At 32.4% G+C, this 21,654-nt stretch overlaps 1 protein-coding gene across 1 annotated transcript in view; it reads left to right on the top strand.

The window, feature by feature from the left end:
* LOC111088837 (fasciclin-2-like) overlaps positions 1–21,654 on the top strand; it is a 66,504-nt gene that overhangs the window by 27,449 nt on the left and 17,401 nt on the right. The window contains exons 3-5 of the mRNA XM_022399938.1: positions 6,922–7,076; positions 14,686–14,955; positions 15,538–15,653. Of these exons, the coding sequence (XP_022255646.1) occupies positions 6,922–7,076; positions 14,686–14,955; positions 15,538–15,653 (541 nt within the window). The remainder of the gene's footprint in view (positions 1–6,921; positions 7,077–14,685; positions 14,956–15,537; positions 15,654–21,654) is intronic.

Here is a 21,654-nt window from a genome sequence, read left to right as displayed (position 1 = left end):
AAGCACATGATTCGTTTGTTGTGAATCATAGCGTTAGTTATAGCGTGACTGTGGAAATTAAGTGTATTTCAAAGTTGTATTGAGATAGTATAAACTAGTTTTATTTAAGAAAGGACTTGTGTCGCTAAAGTTTCTTCTGAAAGAATTTTTACGGAAAATTAACTAACAGAGAAGTAACAATACAAACAAAACTACACTAAACGGTCTATTCACCAAATATTTAGGTGATTTTCTTTTCCAAAGTTAGTGGTATACAGATAGGGTTGTGTGTTGATATCATTTGCTGTCTCATCACTGGGATAGTTCTACCTGGTAATTGGTTGGTTTAATTCACTGGTGAATCTTTCCTTTGTGATCCTCGGGAAGTGGTTTCAAAGGAGCCCCGGGCTCTTCAACAAGTTGACTTTCCACAGACAAGTTCTTGTCTAAAATTATACAGTTGGCCATTTTTTCACTGATTTACTTCTAAAGATTATCATGGTGGATGAAGTTTGCCTTGGACTACTTGTTCTTCTGTATTCTGTTAACCATATCATTGATTATTTTGTATAAAATATATGACCCTTCCCAACACCTGCATAAATTTGGAGTTCATTCCTACTTTTAGTGGGGGTTGTACAACCATACCATGTCATATCAGTGGAATCCAATCTTTTCACTATTCTAACAACTTTTCACTTTATCACTAGCTAAAGGTAAAGTCATCAGTGGCTTTGCTTAGTCTCCCAGTATATTCCATGTAAGGCTTTGCATGCTGAGTGACTATTCTCAGCATGAGTACAAGCATAATGAATCTCACCTTTGTCCCATACGTAGTGACTGCTTGCCATGAGAGTTTTCTGCACTATTCTTTTTCTACTAAATAATTGGTTTTAAACTCATATTTTTTCCCCTGACCACCTGTCAGTTGAGTGTTGAACCACATTAGTTCCTTATCATCACTTTTGGATGTCATATACTGTACTACCTACATTCACAGTGTTTATATTCTTCATACAGATCTAAAAAGTTTATAATGTCACTGGTTAGGCCTCATTTGGAATATTGTATTTAGTATTGGGATCCTTACATTAAAAAGAATATTGAACTGTTGAAAAAGTTTCAGAGGCTACTAGGATGGTACCTGGATGGGAGGATAGCTTAAAATCTCTGAAATTATATTTTCTTGTAAGAAATAAGAGTTAAGAGGAAATTTGAGTTATTTAACACTGTTAAGGAAATTGGTAGTTTGATGCATTGCCATTTTTTCATAGTTAATGGTGAAAATGGTAATACTAACAGACAGAAATATAAATTTCCAATATGATATCTTACCTCCACTCGATTAATACTGCCCTCTATCAATGCAAATTTTTCGCTCACCACTAGCCTTGTAACCCTCCCACTTCTTTCTGCATATCTACATGCACCATCCCTCCACCAATAGGGGTGTGACACCACCCCTATCATAACTAGCACCCTCTCTAATAATTTAACTGTTAATCACTTCTTGCTTGGCAGTGTTACTGTATAGATGTATTTGTTTTTGCTCGCAATTTAGTTATTATATCCATGCGATTTTACTTTCAAGTGTTTTCTAATTTAGTCACTGCCATTTTCCCCCTTTTTTTTTTCTAGTGGAGAGTTGCAATTTAAATTTCATTATCTACTGTCCCTTTTCTGATTTTTTATTTTCGACTTTGTGAGTTATGAACTCATTGTTTCAGGTGGTCGGTGTTATGGCGGATTTCTCATTCACGTTTTGGAAGCAATAACACAGTTGTTGGCCACGGGCGTAACGGCTATGTTCCGTCGCCATTTTTGGCAGTATTCTGTATAACATGTTGAATATCCTGTCATATCAGCACCTAGGTGTGTCTGAACGGGTGGATGTGATATAGGGCAGTTTGTTTTTACCCTCCTGAATATGCTTTTCCATTATGTGTCTTTTTTTGGGGGGGGGTATTACCTAGACCTCCTTCACCCTTTTTAGCCATTGTTTCCTCAGCTATGTTATTTTTGTCTTTGCCCCCTCTTTCCTTTAATTTTACCCATGCCCTCTTTTGATCTTTTTTGGTTTTCCTTGTTTCCCAGATAATGGGTTGGAAACTGGACAAGACACATGAATACCTGCATGTGTAAGGCTGGGTACCTTGTTCCTACTGTAAATTGCATGACACATTCCCAATGCCACCAGGTTTTGGATTGGAGATGAACACATCCTGAGCTTTCCTTATTTCCTGCCATCTGCTGGATGTTTGTTTCTGGTGGATTAGGTGTTGGTTTAGTTGGAGATGCACACATGTGGAGAGGTGGTCTTGTACCCATTTTTGAGGTGAAAGGTAGAGTACCCTTTTTCTACTACTGGCCTGATGTACAATTCCAGATGCTACTAGGTGTTGATTGAGGTCGAACTCCCATTTACTGTCTGTGCTTATCCACTCAACACCTATGGGTCCCATTAATGATGAATACGTTTTGGGGTCCATCTGTGTTTCCATCCTTTCGATTTAGTGACACTTTACTAAAGGGTATGCTTGGCTCAGAAGTGGTGCAGTCTCCCACTGGTGTGATGTTTCTAATTCGTTTTCCACACCACATGGTCTTTCTTTGAGTGCTTTCTAAAGGAGGATCATCTTCTCACCAGCCCTCCACTAGTTCACTGTGGGATTCTAGCTTTTTGTGAGATGAGATAAGATATTGTGTTGGAAGTTAACATTTTCCTAAGCAGAAAATGTATTTCCGGAGAGATACTTACCGTCTCTCACATTTCTCACCCATCCTCCCCACTTCCGATATTTTTGTTGACTTAGTCATGGTCAATCTCAAAGTGATTAACAGGTGCATTATTAAAGAGGGCACTAGTTATAATAGGGGTAAAGTTGCACTCCTATTGGTGGAGGGTTGTTGCATAATCATTTGCATGTAGATATAGAGAAAGAAGTGGGGGGGTTACAAGGCTAGTGGCACGCAAAAAATTTGCACTGATAGAGAGCAATACTAATTGAGAAAGCTTTTTGTGAGTAGAGGTAAGTATCTATTCAGAAATACATTTTCAGTTTAGGAAAATGTTAACTTTTGCATGGTAGAAGTTATCTATAGCTATTACAGTTTTATTTTTCTAACAGGGTGATTGACCCTTGGAATGGGTTGCTTTCAAATGTGATAGATGCAGTTAATTTAAGTGACATTAAGGGAAGACTTGATAAATATTTGAATGATAAGGGCTGACTTTGAGTGTTTTGTTTTAAGCTTTAGCATAATGGATGGGAGAGCCTAAATTGACCAATAGGTCTTTATTGTCCTTTGTTATATGTAAGTATTTGTAGGTAATATCATATTTTTCTTGTTTCTGTTTACCATTCATTTTTTAGAATGATAAATAAGCATTAAGCCATTACTGTGTAGTTGGTCAAGTTACAATGCTACAGTTTTTGTTCCTTGATTTGCATGTTTAATTAAGTTTAATGGTTTTAGCTTTTGCATTGTTATTTTAATGAATCATCCATCATTACAAACATTTATTCTGAGGCTAAAATAACATTTTCTTGCAGATCTTGGAGAGATATGCAAGTGGTCCACATTCATTAATCCAAAAAATTGCTCTGGAAAATGTACACTGTAGTTAACTTGCTATGTCAAAAGTAATCATGAAGTAATATCTTATGTTTGATATAATTTATCTTCATATCTTATTGTCAAGTGTATGTCAGTTATTTCTGACTTATTCAAACACTTACATATCCATACCTCAAATAGCTAATTCAAATACAGTATGTTACCTCAAATCATCTATTTGATCTTCTCCACCTAAACTATCTTGTTTCATCACATTTGTGAGCAAGCTCATAATTCTCAAGATTTTCTCTATCAATGAGCAACTTCCACCTATACTTATAGATGTTGTGGGGTCACCTTTAACATGTAATAACTCTAGAGGTCACTCTTGTTATAAATGGTCATTCACTCAAGATATGTTTAATTATGTTTTGTTCTGTATTCTTTGTCACCACTATGCTTTCAAGGTGCTTTTCATTGGAAAACTGTGGCTTACATTTACTTTACTTTATTTTTTAGAGATTTTGTCTTTTATCATTCTTTGGAAAATTCATCTTCACTCACAGTATATATTATTCTCTTTCTATTTGTTCAACATCTTTAAAACCTGGAGAATCTAGGTGCTTTGATGTTTATCATCTTTTACTTTTATATCCCACACATTTATATGCAATTGGTATTCTTTTCATAATTAACTATGCTATGAATCAACATCATCTCCAGATTTTTCTATCCAATGATTCCTATTTTGCTTCTTTGGTTCTAAAATTTCATTAGGAAGAAAAGCATTTGGTTTCCTTAACTTATCAGGTGTTTCACCTTTCGAGTATCTCTGTTTCTATTCCTATTTTGTCATTTAGCAGCCTTTTCTTCTTGCAAAAACAGGCCTTTTCTACTCAAATGCATTCTGTCACTTTTTGCTACCCAAAGGCTTTCTCTAAGGTTATTTATTGTAAGCTATCTCTCTGTTTAGTTACTAACATTCAGAGGTTGTATATATGTTTTCCTTCTGGGATCACTTGACACAGGACATCTTAACTTTTGCTATCGTAGGTTTCTATTAGAAAAGAGGATTGCAGCTTTGTATCGCTAAGGTGTCATTTTCGATTTTGTTACCTGAATGGAATATTTTTGTTTTGGACCTTTCTTTTGCAGTTTTACATTCATTCCACCACTTCTAATCTTTCATGTTTCTTTTCTTGGCTTTAGAGTTAGTTTAACACGATTCCTAGAGGTTTTCCAAAGAGTATGAGTAACTGGAGACCTATTATACATACTTACATCTTCATCAGTTATTGATTTTTCTGTTTTTTTGACTTGGAATGTTTTTGAGAACTTTCTTTTACTCTTTCTTGATGTTTGTGAATAACAAAACTCCAATTCTTTGGTAGTTATCTTCACAACCTATTCGTTGAACTCATGAAGAAGTGATATTGTGTTCCAAGCTCTGTTTTTTTTTAGTCTGTCCAAGACTCCTTATATGCTCATCATGGTTGTTTTCTCATTTGTTGTCTGGCTTCATCATTTCTATGTACATTCACTTTTACATGGATAACTGACTTATTTAGTGAAGTTTACTCAGTTTCTTTTCAAGGTTGGATATTAAAATATATGTATTCTCATTCAGGTAAGCTCCTCACCTAGTTATGTATGGAGATCTTTAAGGTTTGTTGTATTGCATTTTTATTGTGATATCACATCAGCTTCACCATCTGTTATTGTTTTTGTGGCAGCTTTTAGTTTCTTCCCTTAAAGGAACTTGTCCAAGCTGGTATGTGGATTTTTCTAAGTATTTCCCCATCTATTTCTTTGCACCCTTCTATGCCATGAAGTGATCTCATAGAATTTTGCAAATTTAGAATATGATACATCATGGCGACATGAGCACTTCCTTTAATAACATCTATGTAGGACTTATTTTCTCTTACATGAATGTTACTATTATTGTAGCTGTATATTGACTTGATGTGGAAGCTTCATGCTCAACATTCATATGTGTTATGTTAGTAGACCCACTGTATGTGGGAATGCTTCCTTTCAGCACTTGAGAAACACACTGTCTCTTTATTTCTTTCAGATTCCATCTACTTCAGTGTAATGCTTCTTTTCAATTATGGTATATTTTAATATTAAAATGAAACTCAAATAAGCACTTATTTTCAAATGTGTTTATTCACACCCTTCCATCCCATAACTGAATGTTTCTGAAAAGAGTGATTGCTAGAGCTGTCTCATAATAGAGGAAATCCTATTACATATTTAATTACAGATGGAAGTTGCTGATGTATGGAGAGTCTCTCTTGAAAATTAAACATTTCTTGAATGAGTGATTTAACAAGAGCAGGAGGACCTGTTCAACAATCATTCAATGGATTAACTATGTATTTCTGTAGTGGTAAGTACTTATTGTGGTATGTAGGGAGGATTTATAATTTTCTTTTTTTTTATTAACTTAGATATTAATTCTCTAGGAACTGATATTACCAGATATGAATTAATCTGCATATGTTTTTCATTTAAAAATTTTTAGTGAACCACATTTCAGAATTCCCTAGGTAGCAGCTGAACACTTTCAACAATTGCAAATGGTCAAGCAATTTAGTGTGTGTATATTTTTTGTATGTAACTTTTCTAATATTCTAGTTGACTCTACTCGTGCTACCTAACTAATAACAAGAATATTTAGTTAGTTGCATTTCAAGTATTTTAGTAACTGTATATTATTTTTTCATATACCACTGTGAGTTCCTTATGTTAGTATAAAAAAACTATTAAAAAACTATAAAATCTCTCTGTCAGCTAGTGTTAAAGTCATGACTGTTAGTCATTAACTGGATCTGTGGCAGGAAAAACTTAAATATTAGCAAACAATATAGTGTGTGATGTGGTAAGTAATGAGTTGCAACCAATTTGTTGCTCTGACTATTATACGTATGTATGTAGAGGAACATAATTATGGTAAGTAATGAAATGCAACAAATGTGTTGAATTGATTACTAAAAACTATGTCTTTAGAAGAACATTGCAAATAATGAGATTAATCAAAGTGTATTATGTTCCACACAAGAACTATACTGTTAGGAATCTTTAAACTAACTTTTGAATATTGAGGATTTGTTGTGTTCAAGTAAAAAAAAAGTTAATGAGCATAAATGAAAAAGTATTTCAACACTATCTGATTTGCTTCAAATATATAGTAAGTCAACATATTACATTGTTTATTATTCATAGTTTATGACAATATTGTTTAACCTTCACATTATGAAAAACTTAATTATATATTATATTGCAGTAAAAAAATGTTTCTGTATGCTCTGTGATGCAAAGAAAATAAGTATACAACATATTTAACATTTAAATAACATGCATATAAAATATTTTCAGGAAAAGACAAGAAATTGAAGTCAAAAGAGAAGAAAGAAGTATTCTATCTTTATCTTTTATAAAACCATACACTAATGACAGTGGTGTTTATACTTGCACTGCCATTTATGACAACTCTGAGAAGCTAGAAGCATCAGTACAGGTTACTTTCTATCGTAAGTAAAATTTTGTCATGTTTTGAGATGCAATTACATTCAGTAATTTCATTCCTTCTAATTTAATAGTTATTAAACTATAAAATGTATGAAACAAAAGTAGTTTAATAAAATTACTTACATAAGTAGGAAAAAAATGCTAAACTGAATTTGTTCATAATGTATGTAATCTTCAGAGAGCAATTGAAGAATTCAGGAACATGTCTTTAATGGTAGTAATCCTTAGTCAGAATTTTTTCTTTTAAGTTTGCTTTCTAATACTTTCATTCAACAAAATATAAATCATTAAAATATATTACAAATGTATTGTTATACATTTTGAGATCAGATTTTCTGTATAATTGTGTTACATCAGTTGGACAATTTATAGCAATTCTTAATACAAGTGTTATTGAACTATACATATATGTAATCCCTTTGTAAGCTGTAATACTCAAATTTCTTTCAACAGAAGTATGTCTATACTTTTAGTAATTCTGTATGTTATTCAGAAAAAGTGCTTTGTGTGTGATAAAATATTTGTTTCCGATTAGATTTTTTCACTTTAGCAAACTGCCTGAAATCCACATTTTTATTCTCATATTAAATTCCAGGTTTTGAACTTCTTGTTGATGTACATTTGAATGAAAAATCAAAACTACTGTAAAAAAATATAAAGTCCACTAGTGTACTTTGGAGTTTGAAGGTATCTTCTCTTTTTAATATTTCAGGTTTGTTAGTTTGTCTTAGAGCAAAGCCACATTGGGCTGTCTGCTGTGCCCTCTATAGGGAATCAAACCTCAGATTTTAGTGTTGTAAGTCCATACACTTACTGCTGTCACACAGGGAGACGATATTTCAGGAACTATCCTGGATGATTGAAGCAAATTATTTTGTTTTTTATGTAGAACTAATAAACTCTGTAATGTTTATATTAAATCTTTAAAACTAGAAATAAAATTTGAAAAGTTTCTGATAATGCATCCACTGCTGAGGATGCACATATGAGCTTTTAGCATTCGTTCATGTGTGCTCATGACACGTGTGCATCCCCTTCTACTGTTTGAAATATGCAATGATGATAGCACACTATGTGGCTGTGAACATTAAGTATAGGTGTTGCACTTCATATTTACATGTGTATATGAGTGGAACCAATAGGTAAGATAAGATGTTTTCGTACTATCCTTGTTCGAGAAAAACCATAAATGGTATAAGAATATTTGTATCCATATATTATGAATGACCCTGCTAAATTCCTTTTATTTATATAATCAATATTCTGAGAACAAAATTACACTATATGATTCTCATCTGGCAGTAATACACAAGCTTTTACTACCTCCAGTTGTGAACAAATCACTAAAAGTTAAAGATGTTGCACATTTACCAACAAAATGCAAAATTGGTCCAAGTGCTAAAATGATGAGAAAAAAGTGCAGATCATGCAGTGAAAAGGGAAAATTCTGAGATTAAACTTATAACTGTGAAACATGTCTAGAATCACCCAGGCCTTGTTTGGATCCATGCTTCAATCTGTACCACAAACGAGGTTGATGTATTCATCATATGACATGTACATTATGATAAATACGTGTTTCAATTGATTTTTTGTCTTTTCTTTGAATAAAATTATTTTTCCACAAATTTTATCTAAATGAATTTCTAGACATGTTTGTCTGCAGCACTTGACCTCCATAATCTTTGTGTAATGCTGAGGATGTGCATGTGCATCTTAATTAAAAGGAAAAATAACATTTTTGATTTATTATTATTATTATTACTATTGTTTAAATTGAAAACACAACAACATTGCACTAAAACTCTTATCAGCACCTGCCATAGATAATGCAAGCAGTGCAGAAGTTAACACGATAAAACAGTTGCTGAATTTGTATTTGCTATATAAAATTATTTTAAAATATCTTATAAACTTGCAAGATTATTTAACCAAATTTTGGCTCTTCTAAGCCAGACTCTGAAATGTTATCCATATTTATTTATGTTCTACAAGGTTTTTATTATTATTATTATTATTATAAGTCAAGTTGCTTAGTTCTGTAATTTCTGCTTGAGGTGACAGTAGGTTTCTAGTGAAACCTAGTACCACTATCTTGGTTTCCTTTGGGACATAGTGGTTGGTTACATCTTCATTACTTGTTATACCAGGTTCAGAAATAGAGTTCATTCTTTGTTGCAAGTGGTTAGTATTTCTGAACTTATTAGTATAGCATAAAATTAAGGACAAAAAGGGTCCATTTAGGGTTCACATTCACTAAACTAAACAAAAGCCAATCATTTAAATATTTAACAAGATTTCTCACTTTAAGTACAAAATAAGTTGATAGTACATTAATACTATCAATTTTCTTAACAATTTTAAACAATTCAATCAGATTCTCCATAACTCTTTTTTTTTTAAGAGAAAACAATTTCAGAGATCTTATCCTGCCCTCTTTTGACAACCTTTCCATCCAAGATATCATCCTGAACCATTTCCAACAATCCTATGTCCATTGTAAGGTAGGCACCCCAAGAGTGAATACAATACTCCAAATGATGTTTAACATTTTATTAGTAACTTTCAAACCATGAAAGATTTATTTTGAAACAGATATATGTTACATGAGCTGCAAGTGAAATAAGCAATACTAACTCCCATGAAAAACCAAATCAAATCTGTAATTAGTTTGGACTCATTGTTAGTGTCTGGAAAAAGGTAAGTCAGGAAAATTTACCATGGCAATATTTAATTGACATTCATATCGTTATATTTCTTTAGAAATAATATATTATTGGCTGGCGCCCTAACTGGATTGCTGTTAACTCCAGCCGTGTTGGCTTCAGAAAAACTGAAAAAAAAACTTTTATAGTAATTGATATATAAGGTAGCAAAATCTATATCTATTTTGTTATAGTGTTGTTTACCATTCATTTATTAATCCTTCTATAGTTCAGTTAAGCTATAAATTTTTATTTATATTAATGTGCTAACTTGCCTTCTATCCACAGAATATTGAATTTGAGTATGTATGTATGTTTTATGAAACTGGCACAAGTTTTGCCATAGCAGTGAGATACAGATATTAATATTGTGAAAGATTATGTAGATTTATGGTAATAGCTAATCACATTTAATATCACTTCATGGTCTAACCACTAAATAAAAAGCCTTCCTTGATCTTGAAAGTAGGTTAGTTCATGATATATAGTTAGAATTATTGCTAATTATTGTTAAATATTGTTCTTGATATGGAGAATTGGTTTAATTTCGAAACATTCTGTTATTCTCTGGTGAATAAGGTTTTTATTTTTCTGGATTCTTTTTCCTAATCCCTTTGATATTTATCAAATTTATCACATTGAGATTTATATTGTATTGTTATTAATTTGTATTTCTAATTCTGGCCAAACATGGGTTTACTAATAGTTTTTTTTGTAAGTGGTAAAATTTGTATTCTAGTTGTTTAAAAGTTTGATATTTCTATTGTTATATTTAATATATTGTTTTTTGTTTGACCTTTGTTGTAGTGGCAATTTGTGTTACAAATAGACCAATAAAATAAAAACTCTACCTAATATTTCTATTTGATACTATGTGGCTGTTGTTTTATTAATTTCTGAAAAAATTGGGGAAGGGGTTTGCAGACATCCCTATATCTGTGTCTACTTATATCACATTAAGTAACACAGTTATTTATTTCTGAAAAAAAATAAGTGAAAGGATATGTTGGAGGATTCTTCACCTGCTCTAAATCAGTACCTGCTTATACAACATTAAAGAATACAGTTATAAAATTATAAATTAGAAGTGCAAAAAATGAAACAAAAAAAACAGTAAATTTATGCTAAAGTAGCCAAAGGAATGGTGGTGAGTGTTACTAGCCAGCTGCCTTCCCTTTATAGTGAGCAGTTTAAAATTATTAATAGAGGCAGATAGCTTTAGTAGCTTTGCAATAATAAAGACTGGGTGAGCCAATTTAGTGGCAATTGGATTCAAACCTGAAACCCTCAGATCTCAAATTATCCCCTACCTGCCTATTATTTAGCTTTGTGCTTAACAACAAACAAACATAATGCCAATATTTCAATTATTTGGGTAGTCAGAATAATCAAACAGTAAATAATTGGAAACTCTAATTTTGATTAGTTGATCAGTTGACTAAATCATGATTTATATTAATTGATTGTTGGAATAATTGGAACAACTAATTTTGATTAGTTGATCATTTTCCTGATATTAATAGATCATTTGTAATTTCTATTAATCAATTTATTTATGAGCCATTAATGAATGAAAATACTGGTCATAGGTAATCAATTAAATTGCCCAGACTTATACCTCACGAGTTATTTAAAACTCAAGTAATTTTTGTTTGTATTCATATAATACAGTTGTGAAAAAGTTTTACTACCAAATAATCCATTTAATTGCAAGCTCAATATTGTTTAAAGTGAAGAGTAGCATGAGGATACTAGTTTTGTTTTTGTTTTCTTGTATGTGAAATGTTGGATGATATTAATTTTAAGGTGATTAGATGAAACATTCTCAAAATCCTTAACCTTATGATATACTATTGCACAGTTAAAAGAATTGATTGTATAAAATATTTATATTTATAGATAAGTAACTACAAATATGTAGAAACAATTTTTGTCAGCTCACATACCTCGGAGTGTATATTACCTGGAATTCATTCGATGATCCTAAGCAAAAATATAGGAATAATTAAAATTATTTTTCACATGAGTAAAAATATTTGTTCCTCCCAACAGCTTTTTTCTAACTGTAGAATAATGTGTTAAAATCTCAATTATTCCACAAAAGAAGTCTCCTTCCAAAGTAATAAATAAAAGATTATCATTCTTAGAAATTATAAGTTAAAGAGACAAACAACAAAATGTAGCAGGGGTGTCAGAACTGGGGGTGCTGTAGCATCTCCACTTTTACATATTTGTTTTATATAGCAACTGTAAATTATATTATTATATTATCTGCATGTCTAACCAAACACCCCCACCTTGCAACTCCTTTCTACACCACTGTGTAGAGAACCATTCCTCTATTTTGTATTGCTATATGTTAATAAACTTTAACATACCAGTCAGAAAATCTGGTCAAAAAAGGTAAAGAATGTAATATGAATTTTAATGTAACATTTTCTTTCATACCTCTGAAAAAAGTTGGTCGGATTCTGCATCAGAATCAGTGAATCAAGTAAATTGAATCACTGTGATAGTTCTTGTATCAGAGAAATTAATCAACAGCTTTTGACAAGATTGAGAGGACTTTTAAAGCTCTCCCTCATGTATTAAATATAATTACTCCTTTAATTTTTCAGATATTAAAATAATTGAAAAAGAAAACAGTATCCATTGTAAAAAAATTAAAGAATCTCTCTTTATCAGAAAACAAAAGCTGAACATTAATTAAAGAGGCCAACATTTGTGGGCGAATGTAACATGTTTCTCCCATGCAATCCCAACATGATTATTTTTAACACAAAAAAATAGTGAAAAACACAGAAAAATCAAAAAATGTCTATAGCACTGCCTGGGACCTGCAAGAAGGTATTTTTGTACCAAATCCCATGTAAGTTGGCTTAAATACAGCAAAGTAATTGTTAAAAAAAACCTACAATTATGGTTTTGGTAGCATCTTGTCCCCCCTATAATTACTAAAAATGGGCAAGTCCAACATTTGTGTTTGTCAATGTGTGTTGCCAGTAGAAAAGTATCTTTGTACCAAATTCCATGTAAATTGGTCAAAACAAAGCTAAGTAATTGACCAAAACCCCTAAAATATGGGTTTATTTAACCTTTTTAACCCCTAAGATGACCAAGAATGGGAATATCCCACATTTTTGTATGTATCAGGCAGGCAGTAGCATTGCCTATGTAGGGATGGTTCAGATTGTTCATCAAAATGGCATTTTAAATATCTCCTGAATAGGTCATCAGAACTTTACAATACTCTACAGTGTTACCTTTTATAACAATATCTGTATAATGATTGAGTCACAAGTTCTGGGAATGTCTGTAAATATCATAGCAAAATGTTTGAATTTCTTGTTCTTCTTTCTTCAGTTTCTTTTGTATTACATAATAACCCAAAAACCACAACAATGGAGTCAACCAATTTCACTGAGGTGACATAGATGGAGTATCCACTTTTATAATTATTATTAACTAGTAATAATTTTTAAAAAAATCACAATTCTAGTGTAAACGATAATATCATTACAACTTGAAGTTAGCTTTCTTACAGAAATTTGGTGTTCCATTAAAAAGCTTAACTACAGGGTGAAACAGGAGTTGCCAGCTAATAATAGATAAACAATAAATATTACAGTTGGATCCTCATTGCATTTAGAACTTGGTTATAAATACAAACTTTCTATGTTTATTGAAACACTACATTAAAAAAAGCAAACAAGTAAAGAAAAACTTTTCAAAAAGGGAAGTAAATATAGGGATGACTAATATCACTTCTTCAAAAACAATGAAAACAAGATAGTAGGGATGGCATTTGCATCATCCCTACATAGTAGCACAGGCAAGAATTAACATATAGCAATATATATATATGTGATTAAACAGTTATAATTGAGCTTAATTTATCCTATTTTTGTCTGTTAACATTCTACCAGACTGTGTGTCTGTGCTGTTATGTGGGGATGATGCAAATGCCATCCCTAAAAAACAATCTTTGTACCAAATCTTGTGTAAATTGGCAGAAATAGGGCTGAGTAATTGTCAAAAAATGCTAAAATTATGCTTATGTGGGATTTTGATCCCCCTATAATTACTAAAAATGGGCGAGTCCACCATTTTTGTTTGTGTAGGATCTATAAAAATGTATCTTTGTATCAAATCACATGTAAATTGGTCAAAATATGGCCAAGTAATTGAACAAAAAAACCCAATTGTTTTTGTGAACTCTGACTGTCCTAAAAAGAATAAAAAAAGGCAAATTTAGCCTTTTTTGTATGCTGGTATGTTGGGTGCATGAAAATTTATATTTGTGCCAATTTTCATCTTGATTGCTGTAAAAATGACTGCACAGAAGCCTAAAATATACATTTTGGGTTGTTTTACCTTTCACCCCATAGAATCCATAAAAAGGCATAAATAAAAAAATGAAAAAGATGTCTGGGCATATTGGATCAAGGTATAACCATACCAACTTTCAAGTCGCTTCACCGAGAAATGAAGGAATGGTATTGCTTTGTTGTTTAATGATGTAATATTATTACTTATTTTGTAGCTCATGACAAACTGAGCTGCTGTAAGCTTTGTTTTAAAAATTGTCACTTGATGATACCATGTAAACCCAGTGAAATGTTGTGTTTTTAAGAAGATTATTTATTTAACCATAGATAAAAATATTTTTAGATTAACATGTTACTCCTATAACTTATTTAAGAATTGATTACATTGTGATCAACAAGTATATGAAAACCAAACTGAATTTAATTAAACCATCATACTTTTCTTACAGTATTCAATGTTTGGTTCAAGACCATTGTTTTCTAGTAACCTTTTTATTAAAACTACAGATGAATTGACTAAAATATGTAATATACGTCTTTAAAATGTAATACAAAAGCATGGAATCTCTATTTTACAGATGATATAACTTGGGATGATTGCCCACAAACCCAGGCTTTAATTTTGGGCCAAGTAGGGAATATCAAATGTAAAGTAACTGGTAACCCTACACCTAAAGTTGAGTGGTATAAAAATGGCATACCTCTAGCAGAAGATCGTTACAAGTCTTACAGTGAAGGAATTAAAATTGCCAGAGTTGAGGAAGTAGACAAAGGCCTGTATAAAATTAGAGCCACTGTTAAACAGACTGGAGCACTAAGTCAGAGAAACATAACTGTTGACATTCATGGTATGTTCTAAGTTTCACTCAAACAATCTGTTACTTGCACTAAGGCCTGCACATTTATACCAGTTGTGAGACATCACTTATTAATTTTAATCAGTGATTTTATGTTAGCTTATGATTATTCTGAGACTCATGAATATGTACAATACTTTAATGCAAATAATCTCTTTTAAATTCTAGCATTTAAAAATTCTTTCTACTAAATTGTGCATTGACAAATTAAAGTTTCATAAGTAATCCTCAAAAAATTATTTTCATATTGAATTTTATACATATTCATAAAACTTATTCAATTTACATTTTTTCTTTACAGTCAAATCTTTATTTTTTAATTCAATTATTGGGCTTTGAAATTACATTTTTTAATATATATTATTCTTACTGAATAATTATATTGAAACTATTGTATTTCTCTTATTAATTTTGTCTTTTTACTGTAAAAACTAACTTTGTAAGAGGAAATTCATTAATTTTATAAATCTGTTATATGTTTTACAAAGATTTGTATCATGCAATAATTGTTGTAAAACTATATCTGCCTATGTATGGTGACATACAGTTTTTATCTGAAAAAAAAATGTGTAGTACCACCAATGATAAGAGATCTACCTGACACAACAGAAGCTGTAGAGGGAGAGTCTGTGATTTTACATTGTTCAGCTGATGGCTACCCTTCTCCTGAATATTCCTGGTTGAACAAGGTATGTTTCTATTAAGGAGCTGATATCACAATATATGGTATGAAGATATTTGAAGAGCCAGAGTGTTTACTTGTTTACTTTTGATCTGATTTATATTGTAAGTAATTAAACTTTCCTTACCTCATGTTCTCTTACTAGTTCAATGTATCTAGTTTCCAGAGTTAGAGATTTTAGTCGTTATAGGTTTCATCAAGAATGTTATTAATTGGTGAATCAAGAAACCAAACCAGATGAAGTATATTTTTATGCAGGTATTCTGAATTTCACTGATAATCTTCTTAACATAATATGAATTGACATAAACTTTTATTAATTTTTGTCTCTGGCTAGGTTTACATACTGGAGTTATAATTTCATAGAGCTTATATTTGCTTGGCCATAGTTCTATGTTATTGCTCCCTTTGAGTGTGGGTCATACCCAGTGTTGGGTGTGTTACTAGAAAAAAATAATGACATTACTTTGGCTGTTACCTGCTAAAAATAGTAATGTTGTTACCCAAAACATTACTTCTTTAAAAATGGAATGGGTGATTACTCATTACTCGTTATTTTTCAAATAGATACCTGTAGTTTGTATATAAAACATGCACTGTGCAAATCATATATTATGTAATATATATATAGAACTGAACTACAAGCACTAAACTCAAGACAAAAAATGCATTATACATTGAGAGGTTTTAGAATAGCAATTAAAGGAGATACTTATATTTTTCCTTTATAATATTCAAAGTAAGAGCAATGTATGACTTACAAAATACAATAAAAAGGAATACAAATGACTAATATAACTAATAAGTAGCCTATCAATTAGTTTGAAATAATCTAACAGTTTACTTCATGTAATAACTGCAGTATTAAAATGATTATTTTGGGAGGCACTGTTATATTTAAAAAAAAACAGCTCTTTTGAAGCCTGCATCAAACATTCCTCCTCTTTTTGCCCTTAGAATGTCTTTTCCAACTGAAAATCCCTTTCAGCTATGGCCCATGATGAAATAGCTGTATTTAACGAAATGAAAATTTACTTTAAAACTGTGTCTGGAAATGCACCATTGTGAACAAACTTTACATGAGATTTATTTAGAAAAGTATCAACTATTTGAGCACTTTTGTGTCCAGTACTTTTTGCCCCTTTGTTTGCAGGCATCTGAAATAATCATCTTCTGTTTCTGTCATGCTATCTTGATTGGGTGGTTCTGTACTGTATTGTGCTATGTGGGTTTTCTATTTTTGTGATCATTTTCTGTCAAACTTGTTCCTTCTCATTTTCTGGAAGACAGAAAAGCTTCAAACAAGGGTAAAAACACACCAAAAGAATTTAATTGTCATCATTGAATACATTGTCAAACCTAGTTTCTTTGCTTTGAATTAATACTTCAACTAAGGATTTACAAATTTAAACCATTTGTTGTTCAAATTCCCCAATTAGACTAGACAAACATACAAGGTAGGAAATAGTAGTCCCATAAATGCTTTGTTCTCACACTGCAATATGACAAGTGCTCTAACAATAGGTTTTATGACTTGAATGTATTCTGAAATAAAAAAAATTTCAACTGGATTCAGCTGCACAATGCCCAGTTGATCAAAAACTTGTTCTAGTACTTGGTCACTTAACTCACTTCCAGATATTAATTTATCTATGTGAATAGAACATTGAATTTCAACAAGTTGAATAAGGAACAACCAAGCATTTCCCTGTGTCAGCAGCTACAGTGCTTCTGCTCTGTTTATCCCATAGGGTTTGAGCCTATGCTATTGCTGATTGAGACACTTTTTGTTTTCTAGTCATTATTAAAATTTTATCTACATCAGTAGTAGCAACAAGATTCAATGTATGGGAAACACACCTTTGATGGACTGGCAAAATGTATATACACAAACGAGACGATGCCCCATCATCAACAGCTAATATATCAACCAGAGAATATATTTCTACAACATCTTCATCTGATTCGTCATCATTTCCACTACCAGTAAGATCAACATGCAGGAGAGATGGTAGATGCATCGTTGGAGAACTGTATGTAAAAGAAGTTACCCTATATTATTTAAACTTACAACATAAATGCAAAAAGTAATTTTGACAATTTAATAACATGGCCAATAATCTGACCACGAAGGTCAATGTTACAATCTGATGTCCAACTAAGTGAACCAGAATATAAAACCCAAATATAATATAATATTACTCCTATATGGATGCATTTATTGTGTGTATGTGTATATATATATAATTAACCTTTCCATGATGACAAATGGTCCATTTAATATTTTTTTCTGGCTAGCACCAGACAATTGTATTAAGATTAAGGGATAATTATATGAATGTGGGCTGTAATTTATATCTCTTATAAAGGTAATATATATCTTCTTCCATTATTTCATTCCTTCCTTCATTTATTAGGTCATCAAGAAATTAATGTTGCTTTTTGGAACACTTGCATTAACCATCCCCTAAAAAACTTGCATGACGTATAATAGTTAAATGAACCCCTAAACGTGACTTTAGTGTGGCCTATATAATATGTAAAGATTAATATACTCTAATCCCTTACAATGATGGCACACGATGAGACACATATTTGGTATGTAATGCTCTTTCAATACAAGAAGGGAAACAATTGAAAAATTAACTATAGTAAATATGATGAGAATCTAATAAAATGTCAGTGTTCCTATATCAAGTGTGAAAACAAACCTCCAACATTGTATAGTTTAAAAATATCAGACTATTAGAAACTAAAAAATTAGAGATTATTTATTATTTAATTGTCTGTTTCTGAAACTCCAGCAATCAGCAGTTGTAGTGACAGTCTTGACTACTGCTAGTAGGGACTTGAGAAGGCTAATTTTTTCCTCATAGGAGTCATTCATTTGCCTCATTACTGTTCTTCAAGACATTATTGTTCTTGTTGGCTGTAGTGATGTGATTATGTTTCTAAAGGAGGAGGACTCAACAACTCTAATTGACAAAACTCTGAAACCACGAATTCCAATATTAGCCCATTTAGTTTTTGTTGAGACACTTGGGAGCTCCTTCCAAAGATTAGAAGCTGTTGTTTTTATCCCTTGATGATCAACAGTAAGCTTTTTAGGCATGTTGTCATTACCTTCATTTGCTTTCACTGTTTGTTTGTTTTGTGCTGCACCTTGTTTCACCGTAGACTCAGATTTTTTATCAATGGAGAAATGTTTTATGGACACAGGTTTTTAAGCTGCTTGCAGATTTACTGTTTGCACTGAATGTTTTCTTCAAAGGCAAGCAGAGTAAGCATTCATATGATAAGTTGTCACCACTACTTCTTCCAATAAACATAAAGTATTTGTTGAGATATGGTCATGGATTATGTGGAGTTTCACTCGAACTGCTACCACTTTTGTATCACATTGTGCTACATGTAATCTCCTTGATTAGCGTGATGGCCCTCACTACAAGTCTACAAATTCACAACTCAACTAAAACATGTTTCAGCAGGAATACATGTGCAATATTTCATTCCTCTGCTGTTGTTGCAATATTAATGCTATTTAAAAAATATATTTATTATATTTATGGTTATTTTTTATTAGTTTATAATTTTTGTTATTGTTTTTACCAGATAGTTTTAACTACCAATAGTTATTAGTTATTTTATTGTTTTAAGTATGTTAGACTATAATATTACTGAATTTAAAAAGTAACTAGGAATGAATAATGTACTGTTTTGACTAAAAATTCAACGATGTTACTAAAAATGTTACTAAATTTGAAAAGTAGTATCACTACCTTGGACATTATTAAAAATGTAATGTCGCTAGTAACGATGACGTAACTACCCAACAGTGGTCATACCCAAGTCAAAAACTGGTAAATAGGTTTGTACAAATTAGTATGAGCTGGAAGTTAGTCTTTCCTTCAACATGTATCATATAAATTGTTGCTGATACTAGTAATCTATGACTGTGGGATATTACACCAAGGATTTTGTTTTATTTAATAGTGTGACAGAGTCCTCTTGTCTTTTATAACCAAGGATTTGCATTTACTGACTTCAGGTTGAATGTGCTCTTTTTTTGTTGTTAACTCTGGTTACTGTAAAGTTTGTAAATCATGATTATGGAAAGGTGGTTTCTAAGATTGCATGGAAATTTCAGTGGAAAGGAGAAAGCTGTGTTTGAGGGGGGGGGGGGCATGATCTGAGTTGGGCAAGAACTAGAAAAAATCTCCTCTGCACCAAGGACATTCACCAACATTCTTGTTCTGTCATTGGGACTGAGAGGTTGATTGGCAGCTGGGAAAATTGTAGCTGCTGTTTCTCAACCTCTACTGGTTACTTCCTACATGGAGTAGCATTAGATACTAAAGACAATTTATGGTGGTGGCAATTAGTCTGGATATCTCAAAACCAACTGGAGTGGTTCCTATGAGCTCCTAGAAATTTGGTGATTGACCCAGGCATTGCCAATCACTGGTCATAATCACATGTAACAGAGAAGAGAGGTAAGATGTGCATGGTGGACAGAGTTTATCAGGAAGAGCTTTTACACCATCAAATTCAGCAAGCTCCATCTTGTCATCATTCTTTGGATACTTGGAGTAGTCAGGAACTTTCCAGACTAGCAAGACATATTGACAACATTCCAAAACTACTTCCAGTGAATGCAGTATACAAAGAAGATGCATATACCAACGTGCTATACTATTCTGCTGATGATATTATTCCAGATAAATGCATATCTATGTCTTCAGAAATTTGTAGAATGAGAAGGGCCTCCATTGGACACTGATGGTGTCTCATCCATAACGCAATATGAACGCTGTGAACAGGCACTTGTCTATATCAAGTTTCCCAATACTGATGCTGTGAATCACTGAAGTTTAAAGAGATGATGAAAGAAGATCTGGATTATTGCCTAAAATATGTCAGGTTTTAGCTTAGAAGTGTTCCATGTTTGGCACCTTTGCATCATTTACCTGTTCTACCTATGGGTTTATCCATTTGTCATGTATGCTTAATGCTGATTGGAGAAATGGATCAATCAGCCCCACCTCAATCACTTCTTGGTTCTTCCTTGTCTTAATATGGAGTCTTTCATCACCGTTGGGTGGGCAATTTCTGCAGGATGTAGAATGCCCATGGTACACATTGGTATTTTTAATTTCTTGGGATGCTATCTTAGGTTTTTTTCACCACATGATTCAGTACCATTTTAATGCCTTGCCCTTTAGAATTCTTTCAGTTCCATATGTTTCTTGTTAGGTGGTCTGTGTTTTACCTGACTTCTGCATTTTGGGGGATTTTACTTACACCTCTATTTTGACGTCTGGCTACAGTTAACTCCTTCCAAATGGGGGTGATCATAACATACTCATCTGCTTCTTACACAAGCAGCTTGGGTGTTTTGGCTTTCCAGTTGGATAAGTTTTTCCTGTTATCTACCTAACAATCTCAGCTATTTGGGGAGTGTCTTTTTAATCACCCACCTCTGTCAGGACAATAATTTCTCCTTCTCGAATGCATTCAATGGAGGAATGCATTCAATGGAGCTTTTTGTTGTCTATGCCATTATGGTTCACTATCTTACAGCTAGCGAGGTTCTAATGCATTAGGGAATGTGGAATCTATAGAAGCACTTCTCTCTTTGAGTCTGGCATATTTGCGATCTTTTTAGGAGCCGCTGCATGATCCATGGTCTCTTGCTAGGGCTCCTTAATTCTACTCTTAGCTTTCCTCTTTCCCACTTTGACTACATGCATTGGTGGTTGAACATATCCCCCATATCGTCGAGTTTACCAATTCCTCCCCTTTATCCAGATTTGTTTCTCTTCCCTGATGCTCATCTCCAAAGTTGGGGGCATGGGCCGATCAGCTGGAGGCTTCAGGACAATGGTCTATGAACAAAAGGTCTTACCATGTTAACACCCTGGCACAATTATCAGTCCAACATGCTTTATTTCATATTCTTCCTCTTCCACACAAAAATCAATGTTTATCTGTGTTTCTTTAATATTTAC

This window comes from Limulus polyphemus, unplaced genomic scaffold (genome assembly GCF_000517525.1).
Source record: "Limulus polyphemus unplaced genomic scaffold, Limulus_polyphemus-2.1.2 Scaffold4546, whole genome shotgun sequence".
In the NCBI taxonomy this organism is placed as follows: Eukaryota; Metazoa; Arthropoda; class Merostomata; order Xiphosura; family Limulidae; genus Limulus; species Limulus polyphemus.
The sequence above is the reverse complement of the archived record's forward strand: the minus strand, read 5'-3'. Positions and strand labels throughout refer to the sequence as shown.